Below are 16,552 nucleotides of genomic sequence, written 5' to 3'. Positions count from 1 at the left end.
GACACGGGAGCTTGACACAGATGAAGAAATTAAAAGAACCAAAAATAGACAGAGTGGTGACCTTTTCTTTTAATAACAGAAACAGACAGCCGTTAGAGCCCAGTGCATTCAGTTACTGTAATTAGTTTCCTCTCTTGCTCTCGATGAAGGCGGATGCTTTTTTCCTCTGCTCCCTTCCTCCCCATGCCTACCCTCCTTGCTCTGTTTTTCTCCTGTCTTTTTCTCTATTTTTGAGGCTTCCTTTGCATATCCTCCAAATGAACAAATTATGGATCTGGTCAACCGGTTTCTCAATACATTTGATAAAATTTTCTTGACAAGAAGACTGGGCACAGGAGAGCCCTCTCGTCCTGCGGGGATACACCCTGGATTTATTTATGATGACAGGATTTCTGCTGTTCGGAGCTTGTGGATACCTGGGTCATTGATGAATTTGTGATGGACTTGGCCAAACTAGCAAACACTCAGACTGTTGGTGTGGAGAGAGATGCAAGTTGGATGTGAGTCTTGCTGAGACTCGCAGCCCAGACTCCTATTCTTCCACAGGACTCTAAAACTCACTAATGGAATGGACCCAATCTTGGAGAAGTTGCTAGTTTTGCTTCAGTGGAAAGACCAAACTAATTTGGATACTTGGGAAACTGAGATGTATCGAAGAAATTTTAGGGAAGATTGAAATTCATAATCGACCCGACTTAAGGCATTTTGTATCTCAATTGGCTTTTTCTGTGTTGCCTTGGAAGTGCTAAATATTTCCAATCTCCTTGAAGATATTTAAGCACCACCTCACCCCCTCCTGTTATCCATGCAGCTGTGGAGCTGAGAACTCCCAAGGACATGACTTCATAACAACATCTTATCGGACTTCTGCCAGGATGCTGATCAATGTGGTTTCATGGCCCTGTGATGTCACTTCCTTCATTCAGGTCATTGTTTTTTTTCTCTGTTTTGTCTGAGTGTTGCCATGTGGCCTAATATGCCCTTTCCTCTTTTTATTTTATTCTATTAGAAACTGAGGAGTACTCACTTTTAACCCAGAAAAGGAATTATAACAAACTTGGAATCCAGAGACTCTGGTTTATTAGTAACTCTTTAGCTTATATTCTAGAAACTGTAGAGTACTTAGTATTTAAATCAATATTGTATTATTCTTTAGATTATTATGTGGAGAGACTCCCATTAATGCAACCCAGAAAAGAAATTACAAGAAACTTAGAATCCAGAAAAAATCTTCCAGAACAGGAACACTTAGTTTTTATTATTACTTAGAAACTGTGAAGTACTTATTACTTTTGGAAGTCTGGAGCACACTTGGAAAGTCCAGAGAATACTTTCACTCACGCTTAGCAACCCAGAACTGGGATTAGAACTTAGAACCCAGAAAAACTACTTTAGTAACTATTTTCTAGACTCCTAGTCTTCCAAAACCAGAAAAGGAATTAGACCAGAGGATACTTACTTATATTTACCTCGCAACCCTGAATAGGATCATCTAGTTTATTTACTTTGGATCAACATTATTAGCTTTTTCTTCTTTTGCTCTTTCCTTTGGTTTGCTATTTTGTTTGTATTTCTTTTTAATTCCTGTAAAGCACCTTGTATTGCCTTGTTGCTGAAAATGTGCTATAAAAATAAAATTACCTTTAGTTTCTTTTTACTTTCAGAGTAAAAAGCAGTATTGCATGTTATAATTAAAAAGGATTTAAATGATTTTAAAAACGTTTCTCTCTTGCTAAATAATGCCTACAACACTGTTCAGCCTCCTTGAACTGTTTCACCTTTTGCCATGTTACAAACAAAAACTTCTATACATTTGAAAAAATACAGCTAGGCAGAGGAAACTTAGTGTTGAAAAGACTTGCCACATATAAGCTGCTATGTAAGCAGTAGCAACGCATCAGTACCATGAGTAGAACTCCCATACCCCACAAAAAAGGGGAAACGCCAGTCAGACTGGCCCACTGGCAAATGTTCCAATTCTCCCGATTTAGCCAATCCATGCCTGATACACTGTATGTGGATTTATGTGACAAACCATGCAAAGTAGTAAGCTGACAAGCCCAGATTAGCAGAGTATCAACCAGAAAAGTAGCCAGGAGCTTCATAATAATTCTGGAGGAATCTATGGCAACACTGAAAGTTAATGTTGATGGACGGTTTCCAATCAACCAGACTGATTTTGAGATATTTTGTAAAGAAAAAACAAAACATTTCAGTCTCCACATATGTAAACCTTTTAGAAACATCCCACCAAAGCTCTGTAGTTGTAGTTACAATGAAAGGTGGCTCTAAAAAGTATCGACCCACATTTTTGTGCATACTCACGCTTTATACACGAAGAATAGAAGCTGTTCTTCTGTTGCAAGGTGAGGTGTGGTTGTAAAACAATGTTTCTCGTGAAGTGCTCTGACTTGCTGGGGTAACTAATGACACTACACAACAGGATAATACACCGTAAGTCAGATTTCATGTCACGTCTTGACCTGTGAAAGAATCAGAATTACAGTAATAATAATGTCCTGGAACCATATACTCTTTTCATGCTATGTAGTGTTTAATATTGTTAATTCCACAATCTAGTGGACACTTCATTATTTAACACTCAGAGACGCTTGATTGCACTCTGACAAAATCTCCCCTCAAGTAAAACACCCTGACAAACGGCCTGATGTGGATGTAATTGGATGAATATGCAGAGTAGTGATGGCCAAGAGGCAGGCACAGGAAACACATGGGACATGGCACCCTGCCTGAACACATGAAGTTATGTGTACAGGCAGTTGCAGCATCCATTAATGGCTACAGTGGACCATATGTGGAAAATCCTCTAGAGCAGGGGTTTTCAAAGTATGAAAGGATGGGCCCCCCTTCAAGGAGCACAATGCCTCCTGCGCCCCCCCAATAATCAACCCACACACAAACAAATGCCACTACAAAACACCTAATAGCTTAGAACCATCTCATCTTTTAAAATGACACTTTATCTGAATAAAAATTTAACACATGAACATTTTGAAACATTTTCTCCCATTTTAATTATTTTATCAGGGCCTTTGGATGGTAAATACGCCCTTTTTTCATTTTTCTAATGATAAGAACAACACCAAACTGATTTTTCAACCGTTTTCTCGAACAAACATTACATCTGAGATTCTGAGTTTAATGTTTGATACCAACAGTGTTTTCACATCTTAACAAAAACATTTTGATCAGATCTTTGGAACACATCTGTAAATGTTGCACATTTCCTTAAAATTAAAAAATAAATCAAAAACCTAAACAGTTACAAAATTGTGGAGCTCTTTTTGTGGCTCATCTAAACAATTTATCTCAAGCTAAAAGAGCGTGCAGTATGGAAGTATGTAGTGGCATACAAAGGAAAAAACATTCAGCACGCTATGCGCATCCCTTTTTTTCTATCACGGTCCTGAATCATGTGTAACTCATTTTATGTATGATTTTAACTAAATTGGCAACATTACTGTTCAGCTCACTTTAGTTTTAGTGGGAACAATGTGCTTTTGATGCGCAAATCCGGTTAATGCGGGGCTGCACTGTGGATCTCCAACCAGCAACCCTGACCGGGATTTGTTTCTAATCATTGCGAGTGCAGAAAACCCACATTCGCAGAGATAGGTTGAAGTGAACGGGATGAACACGTTTACTAAAGATTTGTCCGTTTTTTTCTCTCAAACCAGTAGACAGCAAGCGGACAGCTTCTTCTTCGGTTTATTTTTTCCCTCGCACCGCGCCTCCCCTAAAGTGCTCTGGCGCCCCCCAGGGGAGGCGCGCCTCACACTTTGAAAACCGCCGCTCTAGAGTGCAATTTGGAAGTGAGTTTTGGATACTCATGGGCCTCTGTGACTGTACTGTGCTACTAGATGGTACATAGTTTATACTCAGTACAACATGGTAAATTGATGTGAATAGTATCACCTCCATTTTATTGGTAGTGTCGTTGCATGTTCTGATATTTATTCCTTCTAGTTTTACATGCTTAGGAACTGGAACAGGTTTGGTATTTACTTTTGGACATTTGCTATGATCCACAATTGTCTGATGAAAGTATTGTTTTTATAACTGGGAGGAGCTGACTAGCATCTCAAAAATTAAAATAATACCTCAACAATATCACATCCCAGAGGAGTTGGGAAGGAGGCTTCATGGACGAAGAGCAGGACCAAAGAGGAGAAAGAGGAGGACGTTCAAGCTACGTATTCCTAATTAGACGACCAGACAGAGATTTAGAGAGCAGTAGCACAAGCACATGAGATGGCTTAGCACCGCTTACCTTGGGTGTCATCCAGAACATGTTACTGTGGAACATCTTCTCTGGTGGATAATGAGCTATCCACCAGAGCAACAAGGCTGAAGATTCTTGGATGTGAGTTACATTTAATTTTTCTTTGAGAAAAGAAAGTATTTTTGAATAGAATTTTAATTGAATCATACTTGACAGTGAGCATTAGTCATTTTTTACACATCCTTCATCATTCATATAACTCCAGGCCCACATGCAGTGTTCCTGGAAAAAAGCAATGCAAGCTATTTTATTGCATACATTTATTAGGGTTTTTACAGATATCTACCAGGATTGCTAAAGTATTTTTCCGTGTTCCATGCCTGATACACTGTATGTGGATTTATGTACACAAAGATCGATCTTAGCATAAAAAGGCATTACAAGAGGGTGGAAGTCTGGTCAGGAAGGACAATGTGCCCCATCATACATGCATCCAAACCCAGAAAGATGCTACACTCCTACCTCTGTCCAATATTTTTTTTTCTGAAACCATAGGAAAATCTACAAAACACCAGGCAAGTTGTATTTTGAGTAGGTAATGAAACACATTCAGGTAATCCTGTCAATAAAAGATCTAAAACTGAAATTTCTGTTTTAAGCTGGGTTATGTAACTTCAAAAAAAAGTTTTTTACATATTTTATTTTATGAAAAGATTGACCTCCACCTCCTCCCTGAGCTACTATTGCAATCTGAAGTAATGCACCACTCCTAACTAAAAACAGGAAAATCAGAGCCAGGAGGAGGGACTTAGTGTTGTCACTCAACTCATGTACTTTCTGCTAAATGTGCTAATGGCAGAGAAACAACTTGTCGTTACCGAGAAACTGTTTATCTACCATCATTAATAGCCATTCTAACTAGCCTTAGCATTCACTACAAGTTGTGTTAGCTGCAGCATACCGGGCAGAAAGGAGGTTGGAGGGATCAAGGCAGTGAGCGGCACCACAATGAGGATGATTGACAGCACCAAGACCCGCCTGATTGGTTGTTTCTAGTTAGCGTTGAGAGATGGCAGAGCAGCTTGATTGTGAAAAAAAAAAATCTGATGTTATGTCTCATACCATACTGTCACCAAATAGTGACAGTTTCAACAAATATGTAAAAAAACATTTTTTTATAAAAGTTATATGCTGCAGCAATAAATCATGTGATTGTACTCGTTGAAAATGGTTTGTTTCTGTGTGTCTGGAGGTTAGTAACAGTCCATTACGAGCTCCAGCCGCGAGTCCCGGCCAGGATGAGAGCTAGCAGCAGCGGCTGTCAGGATGTCCTGGAGCAGAGAGAGGGGGGAATTGTAGATGTGGTCGCTGCTTTGGGTCAAGATACTCAGTTTCTCATCTAAATCCAGGAGCTTCAACACCTCACACACACTAACACACTCTGGGTCAACACTGGCACATATGCCTTCCTTATCTGCCTCCCTGTAAGCTTCAGAAACAACACAGGTGTCCTTCCCCATTGCCTGGATCTTTCTGACCTGCTGCATCACGCTGGGTCCAGCCAGTTGACAGAAAACTGTGTTACCCATCACAGGGCAAACAACGTCTCGGAGCTTTAGGAGCAGCTGGCAGGCCTTCAGAGCAACGGGTCTGTCACAGTCAACCACACCACACAACAAAGCTAAGACCACTCCCCGATCGACCAAATCCTTCAAGCTGCTGAGCAGGTCTGACTGCTGACCTGCAATGGGAAATCTGTGGGCTTGATCAGACGTCATAGCATAGGGACAAGATGGAGAAGGATTCAGAAAGACTCGGTCCAGCAGCAGCTCTGCCAACTCCAGAGTGTGAAGTTTGACCTCCCAGTCCAGATCGACGACACCCTGAGAGAGGACGGTCGGCACAGACTGCATGAGGAGCCAGCAGGAAGAAGGGGAGGAACAAGCAGAGAGCCAGGCAATGAAGTACTTCACAGCAGCCCTTCTGGCAAATCCCTCTGAGTCCTGGAAGAGAACTTCCTGCAGCCTGGTTACTATGTCCTCCTGGAAGGAACAAAGAACTTCAAGTCATTAAAAATGTCACAGTGAGAATGTTGGGTGGGATTGGAAAATCCGTTGTTATTTCTGCCAACCTCCTCCTGTGTTAATGCTGTCCCCTTCTGCCAGCTGGGTGTCAGTGTCTGCGCCAGAGCAGAGATGGAGCTGGCTCTCACGTAGCTCTCTGGATCCTGCAAAGCCTCCTTGAGGAGAGGAACCGTAAAGCTGCGGCCGCCCAGGAGAACATCTGACGGATCCGTCTCCTGTTCAGTGAACGACCGGCATGAGGGCGCCCCCACCAAGTGACCCAGAAACTCCACCGTGGAGTCTCTGGCCTCCCAGCGCGTGTCACAAGCACGCTTTCTCACCGCCTGGATAAAACCTAGCAGCGAGGAGAGAGGAGATTCTTTCTGTCTATGTGTGCTTCCTGTCACATAGGGACAAATCCAAGAGCTGTACCTTCTCTGAGCTTGTCTGTGATGCAGGACAGATCTGGACAAACACCCACCCACTTTATCACAGCCTGGTAGGACTTCTGGAGCACCTGGCGCATAAACACAAAGATATTTCAAAGACATAAAAATAGGTCATAACTGGCATTTCTTCTATTTTAGTTCTCAACTTTTAAAAAATGGAATGTGATACTTTTCAGAGAGCTTTACTAGACATAAAACCTGAGCAGTCATCAATATCTGGAAATCCACTGGAAGGGAACCGGATAACCTTCAGCTGTATCAGCTCTGATGGGTGACCACACGGTCATAAATGCAACAATATGATTTACAGATGGGTCAGGTTAAAAATAAAGGTTTCAATTTGCCAATCCTCCAGCAGTTTCCTCTGCAGCAGTGTGAGGAAGCAGAGTAAATTTTTTCATCTAGAGATGAATAAACCAGCAACAGGTATTGGGAGTTAAGTTTCCTCAGGGACTCTTGTCACTGATCGGATTCAAACATCACTAAGATAAAAACAAAGAGATCAACTCGATGAACACCATAACTATCTTCAATATGCAGAGAGGAGAGGAGAACGGATGGGTGATGCAGGCTAATTCTTAAATAATCAACTGTTCCTCTAGGAATCATTTTGTGGATAACATCAACCTGCCAATGGCAGGTTGATATAAAATTGAATCGACAAGTACAGAGAAGTCCAGCATAATTACATGTAAATATTCAATTATGTGTCACTATTATAACAAATTAAACTTAAAATCCTTTAAGTGTTTTCTGAAATGCAGAGGCACTGCCAGGAATCTTGAGCCCCATGATCAAAAATTTAATTTGCACAATATGATTAATTTTGTGATTGACAGTCACAATTTTTAAAATTTCTATGAGCTCTTGCTGAAATGTGACTAGTGTCAAATGTACACAAACTTACAGATGGGTCAGATGAAGGGCTATTTAAATATTCCGTGAGAACTTTGAAGACATCAACCAGAACCATCTTCACTCCTGAGAAAAAACAAAAACAGAAAAAAATATGAAATAAACCTACTGGACTCAGCCAGCTCTTGTTTAGCATGAAGTACCAGAACATTTTCAAATATCAGAGTGCTTCAAAGAAGCACTCTGATATTTGAATAAAACAACCAAACTCTGATAAGGAACAAAACAACCAAACAACCACAGCAGAAAATACCAGATTAGACATTTAAAATGTAAATAACCCCAACTAAAGCTCCTTAATTTGTTGTATCCCTTTTAGCACTTATTGTCTTTATTTCATTGTATTTCTATAATATATGGTAGACTTCCGGTTTTGGATTTCATGCTATTATTTTGATGAGATAACTTCCGTTGTTTAAATTATAGAAGGGCAGCTTAATAACAGAAAAGAACAGATGACAGTTGAAACAACGTTGTTAAAATGTATCCTGTTATTAGCAGCCCGGTTGATAGAGGCGCCAGGTATGTTTATTTTACAAATGAGGATATTTCTGTAATGAGAGGCCCAATGGGCCAAAACTTACAAACTCTCTTGCTGTCATTTCCGAAGCCGCCTGTTCGGAAATGACAGAAGAGCCTGCGCTCAAGTTCAACGTGCGCGACAGCTCCTTTCTTTTTTTTTTTGTTATTAAAGTTTTTATTTTTTTGAACATATGTACATTACCCTTCCCCAACCTCCCCAAATTCCCCTACAAAAAACAAAAAAACAGAAGAAAAAAAACAAAACCCATCGAAGTCTACACATATCAAATCAATACAATTTTTCACAAAAATTGGCATATACATAATCATAACATAATCAACCATACTAAAAAAAGATTATAATAAGCAGTGTTGTCAAAACAGCAATTCCTCAAAGAGGTTTGTTTCGTCCAATATTGCAGGAAAGAAAATTGTTCCAAGATTTCTTAAAATTTTCTAAGTCATCGTTTAACTTAGCCAGCATTTGTTCATATGACACTATTTTCAACATTGATCCCAACCAACTTTTAATATTCAGGACAGTTAATGATTTCCGTAGTCTGAGGATTATTCTGGCAGCTGCGACCGTCCCCACCTGTACCGCGGTGCTTTGATATGTTAGGTATCACTGTTTGATCACCCAGTAAGCATAGTCTTGGTGACATAGGTATCTCCACGTCTATCCATTTTCCAATGTGTTGTAACACTGCTTGTCAGAATGCACTGGCAAGCAGTGCATTTACATTCCAATACATTTACATTTACATGTATGAGAGATACATTTACATTCCCATATCATATGTATAAAAGTTCCTGGTTCCGTCCTGCATTTCCAGCACAAATTATTGGCGAGTAGGCCCATTCTATGGAGCCTGGACGGGGTGAAATAAAATCTATGTACTACCTTATAGTGCATAGATTTCCCTCTTGATTCTTTGATATATTTTCCATTATTCAAAAGTATTTTCAACCATTCTTCATCACTAAAAATATAACCAAGGTCCCTCTGCCGGACAATCTCCAGACTTGTACATATATCCTTTTGTGTACTATTAAATAATTTGTAAAACGTAGATGATTTATATATAATTTTGCTTGAACCCATACATTCTTGTATTGGATCATCATTATGTATAAAATTATCTTTAATAATACAGTCTCTAATTTGTAAAAATATTTCCAAAAACTATCTTTTTTTAGATTATATTTCATCATGATGTCTGAAAAAGACATAAAAACTCTGTCCTTATATAAATCATCCACAGTATGTATTCCTTTCATCAACCATTGTTTCCAGTAGACTGTTTCTTTTATCCAATATAGATGGCTGGGTTAAACCACAATGAGGAGTACAATTGTTTTAAGTGTGACATCTTACATATTTTATGTATCTCCTTCCATACTAGTTTGGAATGTGCTCCTTTCAAAATAAAGCTCACCTCCAGTTTAAGGTTCATTCACTTTAAGCTTCTTTCCAGCTGCTTTAAAAATTACCAGCGACTTCTCTCTCTTCAGGATGACACTGGGACATCTCTAGAAGACACCCAGCAATTGCCCTCCACATCTGAAGTGTCATTTCCAATTTAAAGCCCATCAAAAGAAGAAATTTGTAATTGTTTTATTGTTTTTTTTCCCTAACCCTAACCCCCTAAACTTTGTGTTTTTCTTCAGCTAAATAATTAGTGGATGCATTTATTTGATATGAACTTGAGATTTTGATTACCAAGAAAGAATGATAGACTTAGTCATTTTTCTTTTAATACATTTTTGAGGCAACAAAGCTGTATTTGTAAATTTGGCTTCACCTGGGGCTTCCGATTCCAGAAATAGCTAAAAGGCCACTCCACTTGATTTCACACTATCCTGAGCAAAATCACCACCACAGGCATTTCAAACTTGAACTAGAATATTCTAAACAATCAGAATATATATAAACAAATGTGTGATTTGTGAAACCTTTCTGTGATTTATGGAACTTCATGGAAGGTCTATATTGGTACTATTTTTCTCTGGAACACATTAAAAACACTCCAGTTTCAAAACTCCCACAACTCAACAAAACAAAAATGGGTTTGTTTCTAATAGCTGTATAATTAAAACAGTTTATGATTTGGGAAAATTTCATCTGATTTATGGAACTTCAACACCTGGCCAAATGAGTTGTTTTTGTTTCTTTTAATGGACTGCAAGTCTAACATCATCAAATCTGGATGACATTTGGTGGGTGTTTTCTAGAGCTGTGCCAGTGTCACCCTGAGAGAGTAGTCACTGGCAACGAATTATTTATGGAATCAGAAAGATTTTTTTTTTTGCCAAATGTCAAATGTCCCCAATTTTGATCGAGGTTCCACATTTGTGGTTTACAGGATTTTTTAACACAAAATATATTTTAATTTATTTTCAGATACATAATTTCCTTTTGCAAATGAATTAACACAAAGCTTTTAACTTTAACAGCCGCTGGAAATAAACTTAAAGTGTGAATCAAACAAAAACTGGATTTGAAAGGAGGTTGTAGTTTTGGCCCATAGGCGTCTGATATTCTATTATTGATTGGTTGAAATTGTAAATTTGTTTTATTGTATATGATTACTGGTTGAGTTTTTGAATAAGGGTTGATATTTTAGTGGCGAATGTTATTTTTGGGTTCAAATGTTACACTTGTAAAGGCATGTTTTGGTAGCTTACGCTGTCTTTTCTTTGTGTGTCTGTACATACAGCTCTTATTGTGAAATGTATACTTTCAATAAACCTCACTGTTCATCGGTAAAGCCACAATCATTCATTTGGGGGGTCTGCTACATGAAATAATGTTGAAATAACTAGAAGTAAATTTCATATGAAATGTAAAAATGAACAACACCGATGGAAAAATAAAAAGTACTGGTAAAAATATTACATTTTACAAATACAAATGAATTTACTTTAGCTGACAGTAAAATAAAAATAAGCTATAAAGCAATATAAAAATAAACAAACATACATAATTTAAAATAAAATGCCTGGATTTTAAATTGTGGGCTTAATTGGCATTATTTATCTAAAAAGATAACTAGTAACGTGGAGAAAAAATTAAAAAACAAGAGCGACAGACAAAACAAAACTTCCAAAACTGTTCACCATAGAATAAAATGTAAAAACATGGATTAAAAATACAGGTTGAAGGGGAAAGTATTATGTAAGATTTAGCTTTACATCATCTTATAGCATTATTCCCTCTACAAAATTATACCTAGAGTGTTGCATTGATTCTTTCATGTTTAAGAAATTTCTTAATCTCCATAGCAACAATTTAGCTGTGCAAGAGCCCTGGGTGCACCTAGCTCCTCCTTCAAGGCACAGTTCTGAGGCTGCGATAGTTTCTGCTTCCCAGAGATCCTCTTGCTGACGACCCCTCACTCAGCTCCTTCAGACTAGCCAGAAGCAATTAGCAAACACTTGCTGAAACTACACCTCAGTTGAGCTCATAGCAACTACTTCTCAGTGAAATGCTAAGAAGTGTCTGAAAACATTGTTAAAGGCCTAATCGAGGAGCCATGTTGTGATGACTTTCTGAAGGCAGAGTTTCAGAAAGAGCAGGAGTTTTTAAAGAGACAGAGGCCCAATTTCATAAAGTCAAATTTCTTTTCAGTTTTTTGGAGATTTATTGCATTTTTTTTATAATGGCACAATGTGCCTAGAAAATCCATAATACTACCCCTTTAAACTTGGTAAAGCCTGCCTGTTGCTGCTTTTCCTGTCAGATCACCCACCCAGAGTGACAGAGAAGAGATGTTGGATGCTTTGCTGTGTTTGGAAGAGTCAGAGTTTTACCTGGACTCTTGCTGAGGACTAACAGAGCCTCCAGGGCACATTTCTGAACTTTGCTGTTTCCTGTAATAAATCTGACAACTTCAACACAGCCAGTAGATGAAGATGAGGATTCCACACAGCACAGCCTCAGTAACAACAAAACTGCAGTAACAATTAGCCTCTGAGGACAGGGGAGGTGGTCCGAAGCCTGGGGAGGAACAGATCCAAGTATGACAGTTTCAACATGGAAAAAGATAACTGATGCTCCTATTATCTCCTAATTTCACTCACCATTAGTGTGATCTGAGGTATGTTTGATAGACATACACATATGATGGAGATGCAGCTTTTCCTCTTAAGCTGCTCAGTTATTAAAATTCGAAGCTCTTCTTCTGCAGAATTCGACAACATGTAATAAATGTTAGTAAACATTTTTTACACATGTAAAAACACACACCAACGTTGTTTGTTCACCTGTGGAGTTCTCATCCAGTAAGGTGACACCTGTGACGATGTCCAGGGGTAGCAGCAGGACTCGAGCAGAGTGGGCAGAGAGAGCGGGGTCACTGAACACAGAGGAAGACAAACCAGATAGCAGGTTCTGCTCTAACAGGAAAATCAAAGGTTTTCTAGCTTACTGCTACACTCACCTTTGGTCGCTGCGCAGCACAGCAGCTGCAGCCTGCATAACATCGGCAGGTTTCTTCATGTTCAACATGACCCATGAAAGTCGGATGAGTCGCTGCTTTGGGACAAAATCATCCCTGAGACCACTGTGTAAACAATCATAACCCATTCACTAAAATGTCACAGTGAAGGACATTAGTTTCAATAATCTGTTTCTTCTTTATGAATCCTGCAAAATTTCTGCTTAAAACAAAATTATTAATTTTTAAGCACTTTAAAGTTTGTTGTGGAGATGTTTACACATATTTATAGTCACAATTAAAATTCTGGTGTTTTTTTCTTGTGTGTAAGCTTGAGTGTGGAAAGAAACTGTCATTCCAATTACTTTTTTTAAGAAAGTTTTTCTAAGTTTAAAAAATGTTTTAATATTCTACAATGACAAGTGACATTATATATAGTTATCTTGCAATCCATTGATACAATATTTAAATACACTAACAGGTGACTCCCACTTACCTCCAGGAGATGCAGTTCTACAGCCTATTTCAGGGTCTTTCAAGTGTCTTTTGTTTTTGGACTATTCCTTTTTACTGCCTTTTCTCGCAGCAGCTAAATCTGACTAATCTTATTTAAACTCTTTAAAACAAATTTCAAGGTCTTCAATCTCTAAAATTGTGAAAATTAAAAAATATGTTCCCCCAGAGTGCTGTAGAAAGCCCATAGCATGCCTTTGTTACTTCAAAGCTGGACTATAGTAGGACTGCACATTATGTCTCTAAAATATCGTCATCATAACAGCCCAGGGAGTATGCATTTCACAAAGAACTGTTTTGACTGCAATAAATGTTAACTTATCCACTCAGCCTCGCTATGCCCACAACATGTTTGATTGCACCATAGAAAGTTTTAGAAGGTAAATGAAGAATCTGCACTAATGAAGGATTTGATGAAATTACAGAGAGATCATATTTCTCTGATTTTAGCTTCCCATCCCTGATGTGATTGATCCATATGGTCCTAACAGAGCACTTCACTCTCAGACTGCTGGTTTACTGCTGCTACCTAGAGGTTCTAGCAGTAGAATGAGAGGAAGATCTTTTAGTTCTCAGGGTTTGTACTCTGGAAGCAAGATTCCAGTTTTAGTCTGTAAGGCAGACTCTCTGAAAACTGTCAAGCTTAAAACTTTCCTTTTTTAAAAATCTTAGTCAAGTTAGACTGGCTTCAGCTACCCTTAGCTATCTGCTTCTATAAGCAGACGCACCCAAACACATTAAAGCAGCAGCAGATCTATTGCTGCTGCTTTAATGGTGCCAGTCCCCAAGGGCCGGCACCTGTATTTTTTAGTTCTCTCCTTGGTTTAATCCACCTGGATCAAATGATGGCTCATTAGAGGCCTAAGAAGAACACTGACATGTGGAAAGATTGTTAGGGTTAGGGGTGACCACCAGGGAGAGAACTAAAACATGCAGGACGCCAACGCTTGAGGACCCACTTTGGTCACCACTGTTCTATAGGCTTAACTTTTTAAGGATTTTTGATATTTAACAATTTTATCATTTTTGTTTCACTGCTTTCTTTTATTTAGTTCACTAGAGACAAGGTATAAAGAAATTAGGGGAGGACTGAAACACAAGAGGTTGACGGGCACAATATTTTAAAACACATGGACAAAAAGATTTGTTTTTATATTTACCCACAAAATAATTTTCCTTTTTTTGGTCTGAATTTAGGGAATTGTTTTAGCTAGTCGAAATACATGTGTTTCAGTGAACTGTGGTTATTGACTACCAACTATCTCAGTACTGTACAGCATAAAGCTTGCCATTAGCCTTAAGCTTATTGGGTACACTGGACTAAAAACAGATCTATTGCTGCTGCTTTAATGGTAGAGCAAAGACTGCTAGCTGCATTCAACAGCAGTTTAAATGATCTCACCTGGTTGCAGCCAGGATAACATCCATGAGAGGAACTGTGAGCTGACTGCAGCTTGTTGTCACCAGTTCCTCCAGAGAGTTCATGACAGCCAGCAGCAGTGTGTCCCTCAGAGGAGGCCCGACCCGGCCCAGGAGCATGACCAGGAGCCTGAGGATCTGCTGGCTTCCAGGAAGCTGTGAAATTTCCTTCAGAACCACTGACTTGTTCAGATATTCAGAGATCTTTGTGATGATACCACTGTAATTCTGGGTGGTTTCCAAACTCACACTGTTGTGTTCTAAGTCTCTATTTTTTGAACCATTATGACCCACAGAGGATAGAGACTGACAGAGAAGCAGGACCTGAGCGAGTGTCTGATTGGCAGCTGAAGCAACAAAAAGGCTTGAGTCTGTCTGAAGTTGAAGGAGTGGTTCAATAAGATCTGCAGACAATAAAGGAACACCGCTAGTCTCTTTGTAAAACTCTTATTAAGCAAAGTGAACAAAACAAGGTCAAATGTCCTACATGATGAATTACCTGCTTGCGCAAAAAAACTGAGAGCTTCTGAGTGCTGCAGAATCATCTTTAGACCCTGGATCCAGCCAATCCGCAGACACGGATCCTCCCAAAACCCTACCTCTTGCCAGTGATGAGGGTTAAAGACCAGTTTCAATACAGAGCACTCCTGCACATTAGAGAGAGTGATGGAGGGATGAAAAAAAGGAATACCAGGATGGGGGCTGTTTGTATTCTTTAGTCATACCTTAAGAACTTTAAAGCCATCTTCAGATGCACAGATCAAGCCAGTGAGCTTCAGAGTGAATGAAAGTATGCTGGAGCCTGAGGCGTAGTTAAAGGCCACCTTGGAGACGAAATCAACCAGACATGGACACACCTCCAACAGAGATGCTCCTTAATGAAGCGAAAACACAGACAAGTTGAAATTGAACAGAAAACCTCTTTTGTGATACTACAACTAAATACATCAATTACTTTTTTGGTGAATTTTATGTGATCAATCTGCACATCCCCTGCCCTGACTCCCCACTTTGGTTTTTACTGCAAAAACATTACAAAAAGAATTGCAAAATTCTGAAAGGCTGATCAATGTAAAAAATGTTCAATATTATTTTATCTTAAGAAGTACTTATTGAATGCAGTGACTGTTATCAATATTTTAATGGTTTGTTAATGGATTTGATCAATTCAAAGAGAATATTCATGGCACAAAATGACAATTAATTTCAGACCTCTGATCCTGCCTGTATGTTTGGGATTAAGTCGTTTAGCTGGAAGTGTGGAAGGCGAGTCTCAACGTTAGTCTCAATAACTCTCTAATACTCGGTCTTGCCAACTTCAAACTGTGTTTTATTGTGCCTTTTTTCAACCTTCGCTGTTTATAGACTAGTTTTTCTCCTGAAAGAATAACTAGTCTATATAGTTGTGCTGTGGATTTCTGTATATATGTTGATGGACTCCATTTTATAATCAGGTAACTTTTGAAGCCATTTTAATTAAGGGAATAAAAGCAAAGGGTGCTAAATACAAAATACCACACTTTTCAGATTTATTTTTATTACTGCAATAAAAAAAAGAAGTTCAAGGGATACACACAGTTCTGGAACCGAATGACAACTTTAATTCTATTATGACATTTTTCTATAGGTCTAATCTAGGAAAATGTTCGTCTTACTGACCAGTCTGCGCCATGGTCGTAAACCAGTCCAGTAGTTTCTCCAGACTGGTATCATCCGGGAGAGAGCCTCCTGACACCAACAGAACTCCACAGACACGGGGCAGGATGGAAACACATTGGCTGTCCATGTCTCTAACACGTTATAAAATCTATCAAAGTTATACAGACATTCTGTTTAACTCCAAGAGCTACGGGTAGCTAAAATACGTCTTCGTTTGATACGTTTCATTCAGTCTAAGCTCGACTTTTTCTCGCGGGAACTGAACTCGCATTGACCAAAAAATGACGAGACACTTTGTAGATATATAAGTATTTCGATGGGTTAAACAGT

General features: G+C 38.9%; 1 protein-coding gene across 1 annotated transcript; it reads right to left on the bottom strand.

The window, feature by feature from the left end:
• Positions 1 to 4,464: 4,464 nt before the first annotated feature.
• On the bottom strand, positions 4,465 to 16,470 carry brat1 (BRCA1-associated ATM activator 1). The gene is made up of 12 exons (XM_055023112.1): positions 16,223 to 16,470; positions 15,289 to 15,437; positions 15,063 to 15,210; positions 14,547 to 14,967; positions 12,635 to 12,757; positions 12,459 to 12,550; positions 12,276 to 12,376; positions 12,006 to 12,192; positions 7,663 to 7,736; positions 6,739 to 6,823; positions 6,375 to 6,661; positions 4,465 to 6,285 (listed from the first exon to the last, which is right to left on the bottom strand). Exons 1-12 carry the CDS (start codon positions 16,347 to 16,349, stop codon positions 5,497 to 5,499), a joined length of 2,583 nt encoding a protein of 860 aa, XP_054879087.1. The 5' UTR covers positions 16,350 to 16,470; the 3' UTR covers positions 4,465 to 5,496.
• Between the last annotated feature and the right edge of the window lie 82 nt (positions 16,471 to 16,552).

This window comes from Poeciliopsis prolifica, unplaced genomic scaffold (assembly GCF_027474105.1).
Source record: "Poeciliopsis prolifica strain line A6 unplaced genomic scaffold, Auburn_PproV2 SCAFFOLD095, whole genome shotgun sequence".
Taxonomy (NCBI): Eukaryota; Metazoa; Chordata; class Actinopteri; order Cyprinodontiformes; family Poeciliidae; genus Poeciliopsis; species Poeciliopsis prolifica.
This window is presented reverse-complemented; position numbering and strand designations above follow the sequence as displayed.